Below are 16,660 nucleotides of genomic sequence, written 5' to 3' on the forward strand. Positions count from 1 at the left end.
CTCTAGTAGAGCTCAGAAGGTATGGTGCAACAACAAAGAAGGTAATAAGTTGCATTGATTCAGGGCTGAAGTTTTTCTAGGTGATGATACAGTCAAGGAAGGACAATGATTCATTGGCAAGAATGTGGTTAAATCATGGACAATGGAATCTAAGAAAGATTAGAAAGGAAGAGGAAGCAAGTTGGGGTTGACAGATTGGGAGAAAATAAAAAGAGTCAAGGAACTGGAGATTTTAACAGCATTTAATAGAGGGTATATGGGGGTAAGAGAATTATGAGACCCAGAAGGATAAGAAAAATAATGTGGTCTGAAAGTATATGCTAGAATTTATTTCAGAAGTATATTTCTAGAGAAATATATCTTGTTTTTCTACTGAGTTGAAGTTAGAAAATGGGACACTATAATTTGAAAAAAAAAAAGTCTGTTTTAAGATATATTAAAGCCAGATTTAATAAACCAATAAATCTTTTCAAATTACATATGCAAGTGCTGTGGTCAAGATGTAATAAGGTCATGGATTTGTCTCGGCATGGTCACTTAATAACTGATGTTGAAAAGTTACTTATCCTCCTTTGAAGTTCAAATTTTTAGTCTGTAAAATGGGCATAATACTGCCAATATCTCATGGGGTTGTTGTAAAGTTAAACACATTAATTTGGAGTTATGCTTAGAACAAGGACTGGCATGAATATTAGCTATTAGGACTGCTGATTCTGGGTATGTTAAAATATAAATACTTCACCCTATCTCTCCCACTGAATAGACTAATAAAACATGGAGAGAATGTTTGATATGTTTGAAGACTGTGAAAAGTTAAAAAGTAGCAGGTAGAAAGAATAGAAGTCCAGAATTTGAAATAAAGAACTTACATCCAGATATGGCACAATCAAATTGCTGAAAATAAAGAGAAAGAAAAACAACTTAAAAGCCTTAGACTCTTGGTTAATTGATTTTACATGAAGGTGTCAAGACAATTCAAAGGAAAAGGATAGTCTTTTCATATAAAAGTACTAGGACAATTTTATACATATATATGCGTAAATGTATGATATATATGTATGTGTATATATATACTCTATACACACATATGTATATACACACATAAATTTTTTTTAGTTGTTGATAGACCTTTATTTGTTTATACCTGGTGCTAAGAATCAAACCCAGTGCCTCACAAATGCCAGGCAAGTGCACTACTGCTAAGCCATAGCCCCAGCCCCACAGAAAAATTATATGTAGAGAGAAAAATTATATGTAGAGAGAACTTAATGTAACTCTAACCTACATTATATGCAAAAAATTAATTTAAAATGGTTCATAAGGGCTGGGCTTGTGGCTCAGTGGTAGAGGGCTTGCCTAGCATGTGTGAGGCACTGGGGATTGATCCTCAGTACCACGTAAATAAAATAAAGTTATTGTGTCCATCTATAACTAAAAAATTTTTTTAAATGGTTCATAGACATAAATGTATGAGCTAAAACTATAATCTTTCAGAACACATGAAAAACATCTGTGCGACCCTGGGATAGAAAGAATCTTCATTACAAAACTAAAACAGAAGCCATAAAAAAAATTAATAAGTTAGGTTACATTCAAATCACAAACTTCAGATGCCAGTAAGAGAGATAATGTCACTGAAAATAGAGGATGGAATAGGGACCATGACAATTTCCTACAAAAAAGCAATCAGAAAACTGGCAAAACCTGTCAGAACCAACTTTAATAAGAGAAGTGGAAGAGCAGACATCCTTGTCTCATTTCTGCTCTTCAGAGGGGAATTATTTTTCACCTGTATTTATATTAAATATTAACACACAAATATGACCAATTAATTTCTGAAAAAAATGCAAAGATAGGTAAATCGAGAAAGAATACTCTTTTTAACAATTGGTACTGAAACAAATGGACAATGATAGGCAAATAAGTGAATTTTATAAAAACCTCACATCTAAAATATTAAATCAAAATGGACTATACATCTAAATGTAAAATGTAGAACTATAAAAATGTTAGAAGAAAACATAGAAAAAGGTCTTTTTCATAAACAGGTATGAGGCAGAGTTCTTAACATGCACACACATCCGCACTCACCCACACATACAGCATAATCCATGAAAGAAACTACAAACTAGATTTTATAAGAGTTAAAAAAATTTGCTCTGAGGTAGAAAACTTATACACTGAAAACTAAAATATTGCTGAAAGAAATTAGAAGATGCAAATAATAGAAAAACATCCCATGTTAATCTATTGAAGACTTGATACAGTTAAGATGTTTATACTAACCCAAATTACTCACACTTTCATATCTCCTACCAAAATTTCAATGATCCTTTTTTTTGTTGCAATAATATAAAATCTACCCTAAAGTTCTTATGGAATCTTAAGGGAACCTCAAACAGCCAAAATAATGTTGAAAAAGAAAAAACAAAATTGGCAGTTACATTCTTCCTGATTTCAAAACTTACTACTAAGCAACAGTAATTAAAATAGTGTGGTACTGGCATAACAAAGAAATATATTCCAGTGGAATAGAGATCCCAGATATAAACACTCATCCATATAGTCAAATGATTTTTGAACAGGGTGTCAAGATCATTCAGTGTGAAAAGAATAGTCTTTTCAAAAAATGTTACTGTGAAAACAGGATATAGACAAGAAATAATTAAGTTGGATACTTACATTATACCCAAAGAACAAAAAACCTTGAAATGAACCAAAGACCTAAGTAAAATAGCTAAAAGTGTGGAAGCTCAGAAAATAACACATAGGGAAAATTTCATGATATTGGATTTGCCAAGAATTTCTTATATGTAACACCAAAAGCACAGGCAACAAAAGAAAAATAGATGAATTGGACTTCATCAAAATTTAAAACTTTGTGCATCAAGGAATACCATTGACAGAGTAAAAAGGCAACCCAAGAAGCAGGGAAAAATATCTGCAAATCATATATCTGATAAGGAATTAGTAACTAGAATATAGATAGAACTCCTATAACTTCATCAACAAATGAAGAAGTAATTCATTTAAAATCAACCAAGAGACTTGAACATACATTTATTCAAAGAAGATACACAGTTGGCTAAAGAGTATATGAAAAGATGCTCAACAGTATGAATCATTAGGAAAGTGAAAACCAAAACCACAATGAGATACCACTTCATGCCCATTAACTATTATCAAAAAAGGAAAACAGAGAATAACAAGTCATATTAGTGATGGTGAAGAGAAATGGAAACCCTTGTGCATTGCTGGTAGGAATGTAAAGTGTCACAATGTCTATTGAAAATGATATGATGGTCCCTCAAAAAATAAATGTAGAATTACCATATAATCCTGTAATTACACTTCTGAGTATATATAAAAAAGAAAGGAAACCAGTCATGATGGTACATGCCTGTAATCCCAGCAACTTGGGAGGCCGAGGCCAGAGGATCCCCAATTCAGAGTCAGCCTCAGTAATTTGGTGAGGTCCTTTGTCAAAATAAAAAAAAATAAATAAAAAGAGCTGTGGATGTGGCTCATCCCCAGGTACAAAAAAAAAAAAAAAAAAAAGTAAATATTCAAACGTGTATAATCATGTTCATAGAAGCATTATTCACAATAGCTAAAACATGGAAGTAACCTAAGTGTCACTCATAATTAAAGAGATTTCTAAAAAGTGGTACATACATACAATGGAATTTTCTTCAGCCTTAAAAAGGAAGGAAATTCTGACACATGCTACAACATTAAAAAAAAAAAAAAAAACCTTGAAGACTTATTCTAAGTAAAATAACCCAGTCACAAACAACAAATACTATGTGCTTCTACTTATATGAGGTACCAAAATTAGTCAAATTCATAGCAACAGAAAGTAGAATGGTGGTTGCCTGAAACTGGGGAAGGGGAAAATAAGGAAGGTAGTATTTAATGGGTACAGAGTTAAAAAGTTCTGGAGATAAATGGTAGTGATAGTTACAGAAAAATGGCAATATATTTAATACCACAGAACTATACACTTAAAAATGGTTAAAATTGTAAACTTTGTTACATATATTTTTATCACAGTAAGAACAAAAATTCATTCTATAAAAGACACTGTTAAGAGAATGAAAAAGCAAGCTATAGACTGGGAGAAAATATAAATCACATATATAATAGAAGACTGCTTAGAATATACAAAGAACTCTCAAAAGTCATGAGGAAGAAAATAAACAACCTAATGACAAAATGGCCAAAGATTCAAACAGATGCATTAGCAAATGGGATATAAATATGGCAAATAAGCACATGAAAAGATGTTCAACAACATTAGCCATTAAGAAGATGCAACTTAAAACAACAATGAGGTACCACTTCACACCTCTCAGAACAACTAAAATAAATACTGACAATACCAAGTGCTGACAAAGATGTAGAGCAACCAGAACTCTCATACATTGTTGGTGGGAATGCAAAATGGTATAGCCACTCTAGAGAATGGTTTGGCAATTTCATATAAAGTTAAATGTACACTTACCATATGACCCAGTAATCCCACTTCTAGATATTTACCTTAGAGAAATAAAAACTTATGTTCACACAAAAACCTGTACAAAAGTGTTTATATCAGTATTATTCATAACCAGCATACCTGGAAACAACCCAAACTCACTTCAATGGGTGAATGGACAAACAAACTTTGGAATATTCAGACAGTGAAATATGATTCCACAAAATGAATGAACTGTTAATACATACAACAACTTGAATGAGTGCAAAGATATTATGCTTAGTGAAAGAAGCCAGTCTCACAGTTACACATTACATGATTTCATTTATGTGACAGTCTCTAAACGATACACCTAAAGTGATGGAGAACAGATCAGTGATTGCCAGGAATTATGGGTGGGGGTTGGGAGTGACTAGAAAGAAATAGTATGAGGTAGTTTTTCATTGTGATGGAGCTGTTCTCTCTCCTAACTGTGGTGGTGGTTACATGAATCTACATGATTAACAATTCATAGAACTATACACCAAAAAAGCCGCATGCAATTTTATTGCAAATTCATTTCAAAAACAAAATATTAAATATTATATCATCATCATCATCATCAATATTCATACTTTACTAATTAATAAAATATTCAAAATTATTTGTGAAATGATCTAAAAATCAGTAAGGTCAATTTATGTCTGCTATAATAACTTAAAGGTATAGAGATTAAAACAGCACTAAATGTAAAAGTTTCACAACTTCTACTAATTCTTCTCTTTAATATTTCATATAAGGATAATATGTTCTCTCTGGATCATTGTTACATACTGAATATGGAATTAAATAGGTGTTCAACTTAGAAGTCTGGGACCCTAGGTTACATTCCTAAATCTAACACTATAAGAAAACTCTCGACTTGCCTTTTGTGCCTAATTTTATCTTCCTCTTCATTGAGGTCATGTACTTGTCTGCACTTGGCTTTTTGTGGTATGCTGTGAAGGTTTAAAGCAAGGAGTTTCAAAAGATAGAAAACAGAACAGATTCATAAATCCCCCCCCCCAACCCCCACCCAAATCCAGGTACTGCTCTAAGTGATTTACATGTATTATCTCACTTAATCCTAACAACCCTGTAATATAACTACTATTAATATTCTCACTTTACTGATGAAGAAACTGAAGCCTACAGAGGTAACTTGCCTAGCATCTCATAGCTAATAAGTGGGGGAGCCAGGATTTTCCCAGGCAGTTTGCCTCCAGAGCCTATGTTTATAATCAGTATGCCATAATCTCTCTCCACAAAAGGCAACTGTTCATTTTTCATTCCTTCCTTCATCACTGCTCTGCCATGTCTACAGTCTATCTAACATAGCATTTAATCATTCTCATGATTTTAACATGACTGAAGCAGAAACGATTCCCAAATATACATATCTACTTCTGACCTCTTTCCTGAGTTTTACTGCTTTATTTCTGTCTCCTTGATATCTGCAAGCAATGATCCTGCCATTCTCAAAATTTCAAATTCATCATCTTTCCTCAAAATTTCCCCATAAAAGCATTCTTGGTTTTGCCAATTGTTAAGTCACACAGCCTTGAAACATCTGGGTTATCTTTGACATATTCCCTTCCATTGACCTTCTTCCTTCATCTTCAGTCAATAAGGTCTATCAATTCTCCCTTTGTAATGTATCTTGTAATTAAATCTACCTGTCTTTCCAATTCCACTGTCACCAATCTAGTCCAAATCTTCATGTTTCAAAGACTACAATCCCTCCTAACCATTCTCTCTGCTTCTAGTACTTCCTTATCAAGTCCTAATTACTGGCTACCACATGGCTTTTAACATTTTACTCCTGACTTGAAAACTTCTAACTATATTCAGATTAGCTAAAAATGAAATCTATATAGCTATAAACTACCAACCAAATAAAGCCCAAAATTATTAGTTATATTTCCAACTTTGCCTCTTATAACTCTCCCAGTCAATAGTGCTCACATCAACTCCTGCAAATCAAATGTCATTCCTTCTCCTTTCTAAATAGGTAGTATTAAAAAAATTAAATCTTACCTCCTCTGAAAGGCATTCTTCATTCACAGCAATAAAACTCTGAACTCCCATAGCACTTAGCAACTGTATCTTGCATTTTTACTAAATGGTATACATTTATATTTCCAACCAGATTGTACTTGGCACAAGGTCAAGAATTATTTCTTAAGTTTCTGTGCACCTCCCACAGTGCCTAGTAAAATCAATCCATTAAACTAATTCTGATTAATACACACACATATATATGTACAATGTTAATTTATATTTCAGCCTAACTACCCTACCTAGCCTTGCCTCACTTTTCTGTGTCATCCCTTGTCATTCCCTGCCACTTCCTATACCCCTGCCACACTGAACTTTTCATTGTTCCCCAGACATACCAGGTCCCTTCAACAATCCTATTCCTATTCACTATCTTGTAACGCTCTTTCCCCTTTACCTGAAAAATGCCTGTGGATCCATCAAGACAGTACAAGTGCCAACTTCTGACTCCCCCACCTGGATTTAGGTGCTCTATTTTCTGTGTTTCCTCAGAATTTGATTCAAGTCTATATAATAATTTCCTAATTTCCATGTTGTCATGCAACTAACTGCAGATATTTGTCTCTTTCATGGGACTATACATTCAAGAGTAGTAATAGCCTGTCTTTCCCCTATTCCCTTCACTAATTCTTTATATCTAATGACTGATGTTAAATCTTTCTGTCAGTGAAAGAATATATATATAAGTCAGTGAAGCTCACATACCTTGATAATAAAGAGCCTTAAGAAAGGAGTGACGATCAGCTCCCTGAAATAAAGACTTTTCTATTTCCATTTCTCGCCGGGTCAGCTGTTTGCTCTTTGAAAATCTCTGTGGCAGGCGAAGAATACGCTGGCGCTCAGAGATCCTTTCTTCAATATCTTGAAGACGGTTCTGTATTGCTTCAGGAGTTGCCCTCAGCCTTGTCCTCTGAAACCAGGGAAATGAAATGACAGATCATAGAGGACACACCTGAAAGTGATGATCTGGTGCTTCAAGTAAGAAAAAGGTGATCAGGACACAGAAATTGAAAGTGTTTATTTAAAGTGTTAGCTAAGAAGTTAAAACAAACAAACAAACAAATAAAAAACAACAGGTCCTCTTTCACCAATGTCCCTATCCTAAAAAACAAAGAAGATTCAGACACAAAGCTCAGTTTTGTGGAACTAAAAATGCAAAACTCCCCAATGCCAAAATGAACAGATCCTGCTTTTTATTCTCCTGAAAAACAATAACCCACTTACCTTTTCACCTGAAACATGGCTCTTCCAGATTAAGATCTCTGTTTCATTGAGTCCTAGTTCCCTGAGAGAAGCAGTTTCTTGGTCCTTCTCATGTAGTGTCTGGAACTGAGACAAAGTCATAGTTCCAGCTGCTTCCTTTCCAAAAGGTTTGTACATAGTACCAGGGGCAAAGCTCTCTTTCTTAGAGACACATCTGCAAAACAAGAAAAAAAGGGAGTAAGATCATCTTCAGGCTACCACAATTCACAGGAATTGTACCATTATAAGAGGCACAATAAACGTCATTGGCAATTTCTCACATTCTGTTACTAGCCTGAAGCACAACTGCAACAAAATGGAACTCCATCAACAGTCCCTTCATCCAGAACTAATCAATGACTAAATTAATGAACATTTACTGAGTCCTTCTATGCATCAGATGTGTGCTGTGTACTGAGGATTTAATAGCAAAAGAGAGAGAGAGAGAGAGAGAGAGAGAGAGAGATGGATGGATGAAAATAGCTCCTGTTTTGTGAAAGAATACTGATAGGAAAATAAAGAGGCAATGACAGTATCGAGATATAAATGCTATGGTGGAAGAAATACAGGGTGTAGAAGGGCACAGAACAGGTACTGGCTCAGACTTGGTGGATATGGAAGCTTTCTTCAGGAAGAAAAAGATTAATTCTGATTAATACACACACACACACACACACACACACACACACACATATATATACACACACACACACATACATACATACATACATACATTTATTGATGCATAGAAGTCTGCTAAAGAAAGTGGGAGAAAGAAAGTGCAGTGTTCCCTTCAGGCTTTAAGAGGGGTCTGTCACTATGAAGTGAGGGTCTAGGATACTCTACCTGTTTGGAAAATCAATACTTACTCTTCAATGGAGACAGAAGTATCAAGTTGATGTTGAAGGAGGCTTTTCAGCTGTCTCTCCCCTTCTGTTTCCAGTTCCTCCAGGACATGCTCATCACTCTTCACACAGCTGTTTACCCTGGAGGAGACATACCAATACATACAGAAAAAAGAAGAGATAGGGAATTGAATATTTATTCCATACCTATATTATCTATCATTAATTAGTGACCCCATTTGTTCAGAAACTTCTTTAATCATCCATTGAACTTCATCATTCATTCTACAAACATTTACTAAATACCTACTCACACAGAAGGCATTGTGCTAGGTATTGATGTAACTCAAAGATATTGATAACAGTATCTAGCACCAAGAAGCTTATAGTCTAGTTAGGAAGAAGAAATATATGTTTGTGTTGTGTGCATGTGCCTGAGGGAACAGAAAAAAATATGAATTAATAATGATATAGAGCACAGTATGTCAAATTATTAAGAGATCATAGAAGATTAGTTGGAAGCTAGGGTGGTAAGTGAAATCTTCAGAAAGGTATTTTTAAAGTGGCATTTGAAATACTGGTTGTAATGAAAAGGATAACTAGAAAACAAGTGTGAAGAGACAGAAATACTACTGGAGGATAACTGGAATTTCAATTTAAATTTCAATTTGTACTGTGAATGACCTTACATAAACCAACTAAACGGCCTGGACATTAATGTGTAGGCATTAAAAAGTAATTTATCAGGCAATTAGGTGACATAATGCAAGCAATGGCTTAGGAAGATGAATGTGGTTATAATATGCCATATACATTAGAAGGAAAGAAACCTGAAGAAATAATTAACCATTGAAGTATGAGGTGATGAAGACCCAAAACAAAGTGATAATAGTAGAAATGAAATAGAATGATTAGATGAGAGAGGCCTTTGAAGCAGGGAAGGGTAAGGATGTCAAAGATAATCCCCAAAATTCAAACCATGTAACAAACACAATGACGGTATCAATGAAGAAAAGAAGGTCCAGATGGAGTCAATGGCTTGGGGAAATAAGTATTATTGCAATCACGTCGAGTCAACTATCTATTATAATTCAAACACCAGCATGAAGTATCAGGAATGCTCTGAATACACTGAGGTACAGGTAACAGCATAAGTGATTGGCTGAAAGAAAGGTTTCATAGAGGAGATTCTAAGGTTGAACATAGAAATCTGGAGTCATCTGTGTGGAGAAGATGAGCTATGAGAGAAGATGTCTAAAGGAGAAAGTTTAAAAAGAAATATAAAGAGGATCATAATATTTTATAGCCTAGGCATCACTATGCAGACATCTAGATAATGACTAACATGAGCTAACTAACCTTAAATATGTGAAAGCTCTTATTAGAATGTAAAAAAAAATAATAATAGGACTATTTAAGCATACAACAATTGATTATAAAAAACTGAACACAAAAAGTGAGTTAACTCCATGAGGAAAATAAATTTTAAAATTTTAAGTGTCTTTCTTATAAAATTGCCCTTTCCTAGTAAAGATATAATAAGATCTAGGGAAAAACCCTATAATTATAAGCAAAATCCAAGAAAGACTTGGCCCTATTTTGGGAAATTCTAAAATATTTTTAGATACAACACTTTTTTAAAAAATCCTTTAAAATCACATAGAAATAGAAAAAGCAACCATGAAATTCATCTGGAAAAATAAGAGACCCAGAATAGGTAAAGCAATCCTTAGCAGGAAGAGTGAAGCAGGTGGCATCACTATACCAGACCTTAAACTATACTACAGAGCAACAGTAACAAAAACAGCATGGTATTGGCACCAAAACAGACTGGTAGACCAATGGTACAAAATAGAGGACACAGAGACTAACCCACAAAATCACAATTATCTTATATTAGACAAAGGAGCCAAAACCATGCATTGGAGAAAAAAGAGTCTCTTCAACAAATGGTGCTGGGAAAACTGGAAATCTATATGCAACAAAATGAAATTAAACCCCTATCTCTTACCATGCACAAAACACAACTCAAAGTGGATCAAGGACCTAGGAATAAAACCAGAGACTCTTCATCTAATAGAAGAAAACCTAGGCCCTAATCTTCAACATGTGGGATTAGGCCCCAACTTCCTTAATAAGATTCCTATAGTGCAAGAATTAAAACCAAGAATGAATAAATGGGATGGACTTAAACTAAAAAGTTTCTTCTCAGCAAAAAAAAAAAAAAAAAAAAACAATCTGTGAGGTGAATACAGAGCCTACATCTGGGGAGCAAATTTTTACTCCTCACACATCAGATAGAACACCAATCTTTAGGGTATATAAAGAACTCAAAAAACTAAACACCAAAAAAAGAATAACCCAATCACTAAATGGGCCAAGGACCTGAACAGACACTTCTCAGAAGAGGATTTACAATCAATCAACAAATATATGAAAAAAATGCTCATCATCTCTAGCAATTAGAGAAATGCAAATCAAAACTACTCCAAGACTTCATCTCACTCCAGTCAGAATGGCAGCTATTAAGAAGATAAACAACAATAAGTGTTGGCGAGGATGTGGGGGGAAAGGCACACTCATACATTGCTGGTGGGACTGCAAATTGGTGCAGTCAATATGGAGAGAAGTATGGCGATTCCTTGGAAAACTGGGAATGGAATCACCTTTTGACACAGCTATCCCTCTCCTCGGTCTATACCCAAAGGGCTTAAAAACAGCATACTACATGGACACAGCCACATCAATGTTTATAGCAGCATAATTCACAGTAGCTAAACTGTGGAACCAACCTAGATGCCCTCCAGTAGATGAATGGATAAAAAAAAGTGGCACATATACACAATGGAATAGTACTCAGCAATAAAAGAGAATAAAATCATGGCATTTGCAGGTAAATGGATGGAGCTGGAGAAGATAATGCTAAGTGAAGTTAGCCAATTCCCAAAAAACAAATGCTGAATGTTTTCTCTGATATAAGGTGACTGACTCATAGTAGGGAAAGGAGGGGTAGCATGGGAGGAACAGATGAACTCTAGACAGGGCAGAGGGGGGGAAGGGAAGAGAGGGGACAGTGGGTTAGCAATGATGGTAGAATGTGATGGACATCATTATCCAAAGTACATGTATGAAGACATGAATTTGTGTGAACATCCTTTATATACAGAGATAAGAAAAATTTTGCTCTATATGTGTAATAATAATTGTAATGCATTCCACTGTTGTGTATTTAAAAAATAAAATCAATTAAAAAAATCACAATTTTTGTTGATTATTTAGAATTCCCAAAGTTCTTGCTAAGTTTAAAGGTCTTTTTTTTCAAATAAATAAATCATAGCTAAATACATCAACACACATGAATCTCAAAAAGAAATGTTGAGTTAAAATAAACAAGTCACAGAAAAATTCATACAATATGTGTCCATTTGTATAAGGTTGAAAATGGGTAAAAACTATGAAAATTGCAGTTGTGCTTCAGGCTAGTAACAAAATGTGAGAAATTGCCAATGACTTTTATTGTGACTCTTATAATGGTACAATTCCTGTGAATTGTGGTAGCCTGAAGATGATATTACTCCTTTTTTTTTTTTTTCCTTGTTTTGCAGATGTGTCTCTAAGAAAGAGAGCTTTGCCCCTGGTACTATGTACAAACTGTTTAGGGCTAAATTCATATGTGAAAAATCTTTAAAAAAACAACAAGGGAATAAATTAATATAACATTCTGGATATCAGTTATCTCATGGGGGAAGAAAGAATGAGGGCAGAAAAAATCAGGAAGGGGAAACAAAGAACTTCTAAGGTACTAACAATATCCTATTTCTTAAACTGGTAGTTGATAAAGAATAAACATTATTTTGCACATATGAGATATATCATTGAATAATTTAAAAGACAGGGAAAATGAGAACCAGTTTCTTCAAAGATGCAAGGAAATTCCAGCTATTCGGGGAGGCTGAGGCAGAATGATTCCAAGTTCCAGTCCAGCCTCAGCAATTTAGCCAGACGATGTCTGGGAATAAAATTAGAAGGGCTGGGGATGTAGCTCAGTGACAGAGTGCTTGCCTAGCATGCTCAAGGCCCTAGCTTCAAAACCCAGTATAAAACACACACACACACACACACACACAATAATAATAATAATAATAATAATAATAATAATAGTAATAATAAAATATTTAAAAAAAGAAAAAGGAACCGATGGTGCAGAAGAACTATTCCTGCATGATCACTCTTGCAGAGTCAATATCAAAGTAATTCAATGAGGATCCTTTTAAAAGTTTTTCTTCTGTCAAAATAATGAGGCACAGGTTCTCAACAATGACCACCAAAGTTCATTTACTGAAGAACCAGTAGGGGGAACTGAGGGCAGCAATGCCTTTCTTTTCCTATAACACATCCAGCCCATTTGGGCTTTCCTTTCAAATTTGGAGAAAGAAAGTATCAATCTCTTACTGTAACCTTTGAAAATGCTACATGGTTTTGTGGTTCCAGCAAGTATCCTTCAACACCCAGACAGTGCAAATAAATGCATCCACCCTGAGCACCCCTGGGCTCATGAGGCGGAGGTATGGCGGGCCAAGGAGGAGCCGCCTTGGGTATCCCTAGCGCTGAGAATTGTCAGCCAGCACCCTTTTGCCTGGGTGGTTCTGTCTAAAACAGAAAGTATCCGCAGCACCCAGCCAGCTCCTGGGGCCTAAGCCGGGAAGGCATTCCTACCGAAACCACCCTGGTCGCGGACCTTCCCGAACTTCGCCCAGCTGACCCAACCAGCCCTTCTTCCCGCCTCCCTTCACCTTTGTCTTCCCGTTCACACTACACCGCTTCCCAAAATTGTGACACAAAGTAACAAAAGCCATTTTCAAAGCAAATGTTAAAAAAAAAAAAAAAAAAAAAAAAAGAGCTCCGCTTGTCTCTGGCAACTCCGACAAGCCCTTACCTCTTCATGTTTCCACAGGCCTTTATTCCTAACTTGGGCAAATAGGTCAGGGACCTCACGTCCCAGAACTCTGCGCGGCAGACTCGAAGGGGATTGTGGTGGAGCGTGGGCCTCTGGGAGTTGTAGTAGCACAGAGCCTTATAGAAATGGAGACAGAAAGTAGGTTTCCAGTCGGTCTATTTTAAGTTAAAGATAACACCCCAAATATACATCTCATAAACCTGGGAGTCAGCTAGGACTTCTTGGCTCTTTCAACATTACTTTTTTTTTTGTACCGGGGTTTGAACCCAGGGGTGTTTAACCACTGAGCCACATCCCCAGCCCTTTTGTTTTGAGACAGTGTCTCTCTAAATTGACTAGGGCCTCGCAAAATTGCTGACGCTGGCTTTCAATTTGTCATCCTCCTGCCTCAACCTCTCAAGCCACTGGGATCATAGGCTTCCACCACCATGGCTGGAAACACTGCTTCCCTTTCAAGGTTTTATATGGCCTACCTCTGTTTCCAAGGAACCCTCTAGTCAATCCTCTGTATTGTAACCATGAAGGTAAAGTCTGAAAAAATTGCTTGCATTAATTTGCCCTCTTGTATTTGTAAGAAGGAATTCTAAGTTCTCTCAATTTGAAGTCAGAAATTGTGTATTCAAGCTCTTGAATGTTTTATTGGTAATTATGATGAATCAAGAAAGAGGTACAATATGGTGGTTAAAAGCATGGACTCAGTCTCCCAAAAGGAAATGTACATCCTTAAGTATGTGAAAAGCAAAGATTGGGGAACGTGATGGTCATCATTATACAAAATATATGTATGAAGATTTGAATTTGGTGTCAACATACCTTATATACAAAGAGATATGAAAAATTGTGGTATATATGTGTATTAAGAATTGCAATGCAAAAAAAGAATACATATATAATGGCATAATTTTGGCGTATACATACTTTATACACAGAGTTATGAAAAATTGTGCTGTAAATGGGTAATAATGAGTGTAAGGCATTCCATTATTATCATGTACATAAAAAAAAGATATTTACTTACAAGTGAAATGGAAATTTCAAACTATACTATTAGTAATCCTCCAAACCATCAAGGTCATCATCAAAAATAAGGAAAGTCTGAGAGTCTGTCACAGCCACGAGAAACCCAGGGAGACATGATTAACTAAATGTAATGTGGTGTCCTGGATAAGATCCTGGAACAAAAGATAACACTAGAGGGCTGGGGTTGTGGCTTAGCGGTAGAATGCCCACCTAGTACGTGCGAGGCCCTGGGTTCGATCCTCAGCATCACATAAAAGTAAATAAACAAAATAAAGGTATTGTGTACAACTAAAAAAATAAATATTAAAAAAGAGAACACTAGATAAAAACTAAGTTGATGTAAATAAACTGTGCACTCTATTAATAAGAAGTTTCTGTAGTAATGACAAATGTACCAAAGTTATGTAAGATGTTAACATTAAGGGCAACTGAGTGGAGGCATATGGAACACTGTAATATGTGTCTTTTATGCAAATTTAAAACTGTCCTAAAAACTTAAAGTGTATGTTTTGAAAGTAAATTTAAAATAATGTATTGCACATACCAGATTGGGAAGGATACAAAACTTTGACAACATATTTGTTTTGTTGAGACTGATGGGAAATAGACACTCCAATACATTGCTGGTAGGTAAAAACCTCTTTGAAGAATACTAGTGAAATTCAACTGCACATTCCCTTTATGTTTTAAAGATATATTCCACGTTTGCACATTTCCTTTAAAGCAGTAATTCAGTACTTATAATATCAACATATTATGTCTTCAAACATATGCATTATTTTTGTGATAGTTTATAGCAAAATACTGGAAACATATCCATGAAATGATATTTATTCAACAACAAACTATGCAAAAATTAAAAGGAAGCAAGGTCCTTAATGGACTACTAAACAATCTCCAAAATATATTTAGTGCAATAGCAAGGTTAAGCATAATACACAATGTATGTTTCTATTTGCGTAAAAAGGGTGGACGCATTTGCTTTCACATGCACAAAGTATCTCTGGGAGAACACATAGTAGTAGTGAATGCCCACAGGTATAGGAACTAGATGTCTGAAGGACAAGGGCAGGAAAAACTCTTCATTATCTGGATTTTCATGTCCTTTGAATTTTGAACCACATGACTATAGGGTCTTGATTTAACATCTGAGCAGCCACCTTAAATGTTAACTGCCATCTTATAAGTTTCTCTTTCCTGTACTTCCTCTTACTGGAACTCCCCCCACCCCGATTAGTGACCTATTCCATGGTACCATAACCCTAAGCAAATTCCATGCTATTCCATGCCACCTAGCTCTGACACAACCCCCCCCACACACACACACAGCCTATCCCATAGCGCCACAACTACAACTCTAGAACCTACCCCACAAAAGCTGAACACCCGAACATCTTGGGGCCTCTCTCTTTATTGTGAGATGGCCTTTGTCAGCTTTGACAAATAAATTTTCATGTGGATCTCTGCCTGGTCTCCATCCTTCATTTCTCGCTTGCCTGTCTCTGGTTTTCTCACTTTCCTTTCAATGACTATATTACCTAGTCAATATTTTTCAATTAAAGAGCAGCTTCCTTATTTTATAAGGAATCAAAGAAGAAAAAACATTGTGTACTTGGGGGATTGCACTGCCTGGGCTTTAATCTCAGTTCTCAGTTTTTGACAAAATAGTACAGCAGGGTTTCAGAGGAAATCTGGACTTAAAATTTTGCTTTGTTAAGTATGTGAGTTTCACTAAGTTTCTTCAACTGATCAATGACAGCTTCCTTAGTAAAACAGAGATAATACCTCAGAAGAATAGGGCAACTGTGAAGCACTACACAAAGTATGCTTTTAAAGTCATGCCATGATGGGGTGGTAATTTATGAGTAAATATTCCAAGTTTATCCAGTAGGTTCATACTTATTCAAACTCCTTTGCATTGCCACACTCAGAGAAAAACCAGAGAAGCTACAAAACGAAACAACCCCCCCCCATTATATTTGCTATCCAGATAACTTCCAGCAGACTGAAAGTATGATGTCTTTTATCCAACATCTATTATAT

General features: G+C 35.5%; 1 protein-coding gene across 2 annotated transcripts in view; it reads right to left on the bottom strand.

The window, feature by feature from the left end:
* The window catches only part of Rbm41 (RNA binding motif protein 41), a 73,063-nt gene extending 59,465 nt beyond the window's left edge, over positions 1-13,598 (bottom strand). Inside the window, exons 1-5 of one of the 2 annotated variants that reach the window (XM_077106890.1) lie at positions 13,577-13,598; positions 8,665-8,781; positions 7,778-7,970; positions 7,259-7,463; positions 5,383-5,454 (exon numbers count right to left, since the gene is read on the bottom strand). In XM_077106890.1, the coding sequence (XP_076963005.1) occupies positions 5,383-5,454; positions 7,259-7,463; positions 7,778-7,970; positions 8,665-8,781; positions 13,577-13,584 (595 nt within the window). In that variant the 5' untranslated portion in view covers positions 13,585-13,598. The remainder of the gene's footprint in view (positions 1-5,382; positions 5,455-7,258; positions 7,464-7,777; positions 7,971-8,664; positions 8,782-13,576) is intronic. The other variant, XM_077106891.1, reaches the window with a different exon arrangement.
* Between the last annotated feature and the right edge of the window lie 3,062 nt (positions 13,599-16,660).

This window comes from Callospermophilus lateralis, chromosome X, assembly GCF_048772815.1.
Source record: "Callospermophilus lateralis isolate mCalLat2 chromosome X, mCalLat2.hap1, whole genome shotgun sequence".
Taxonomy (NCBI): Eukaryota; Metazoa; Chordata; class Mammalia; order Rodentia; family Sciuridae; genus Callospermophilus; species Callospermophilus lateralis.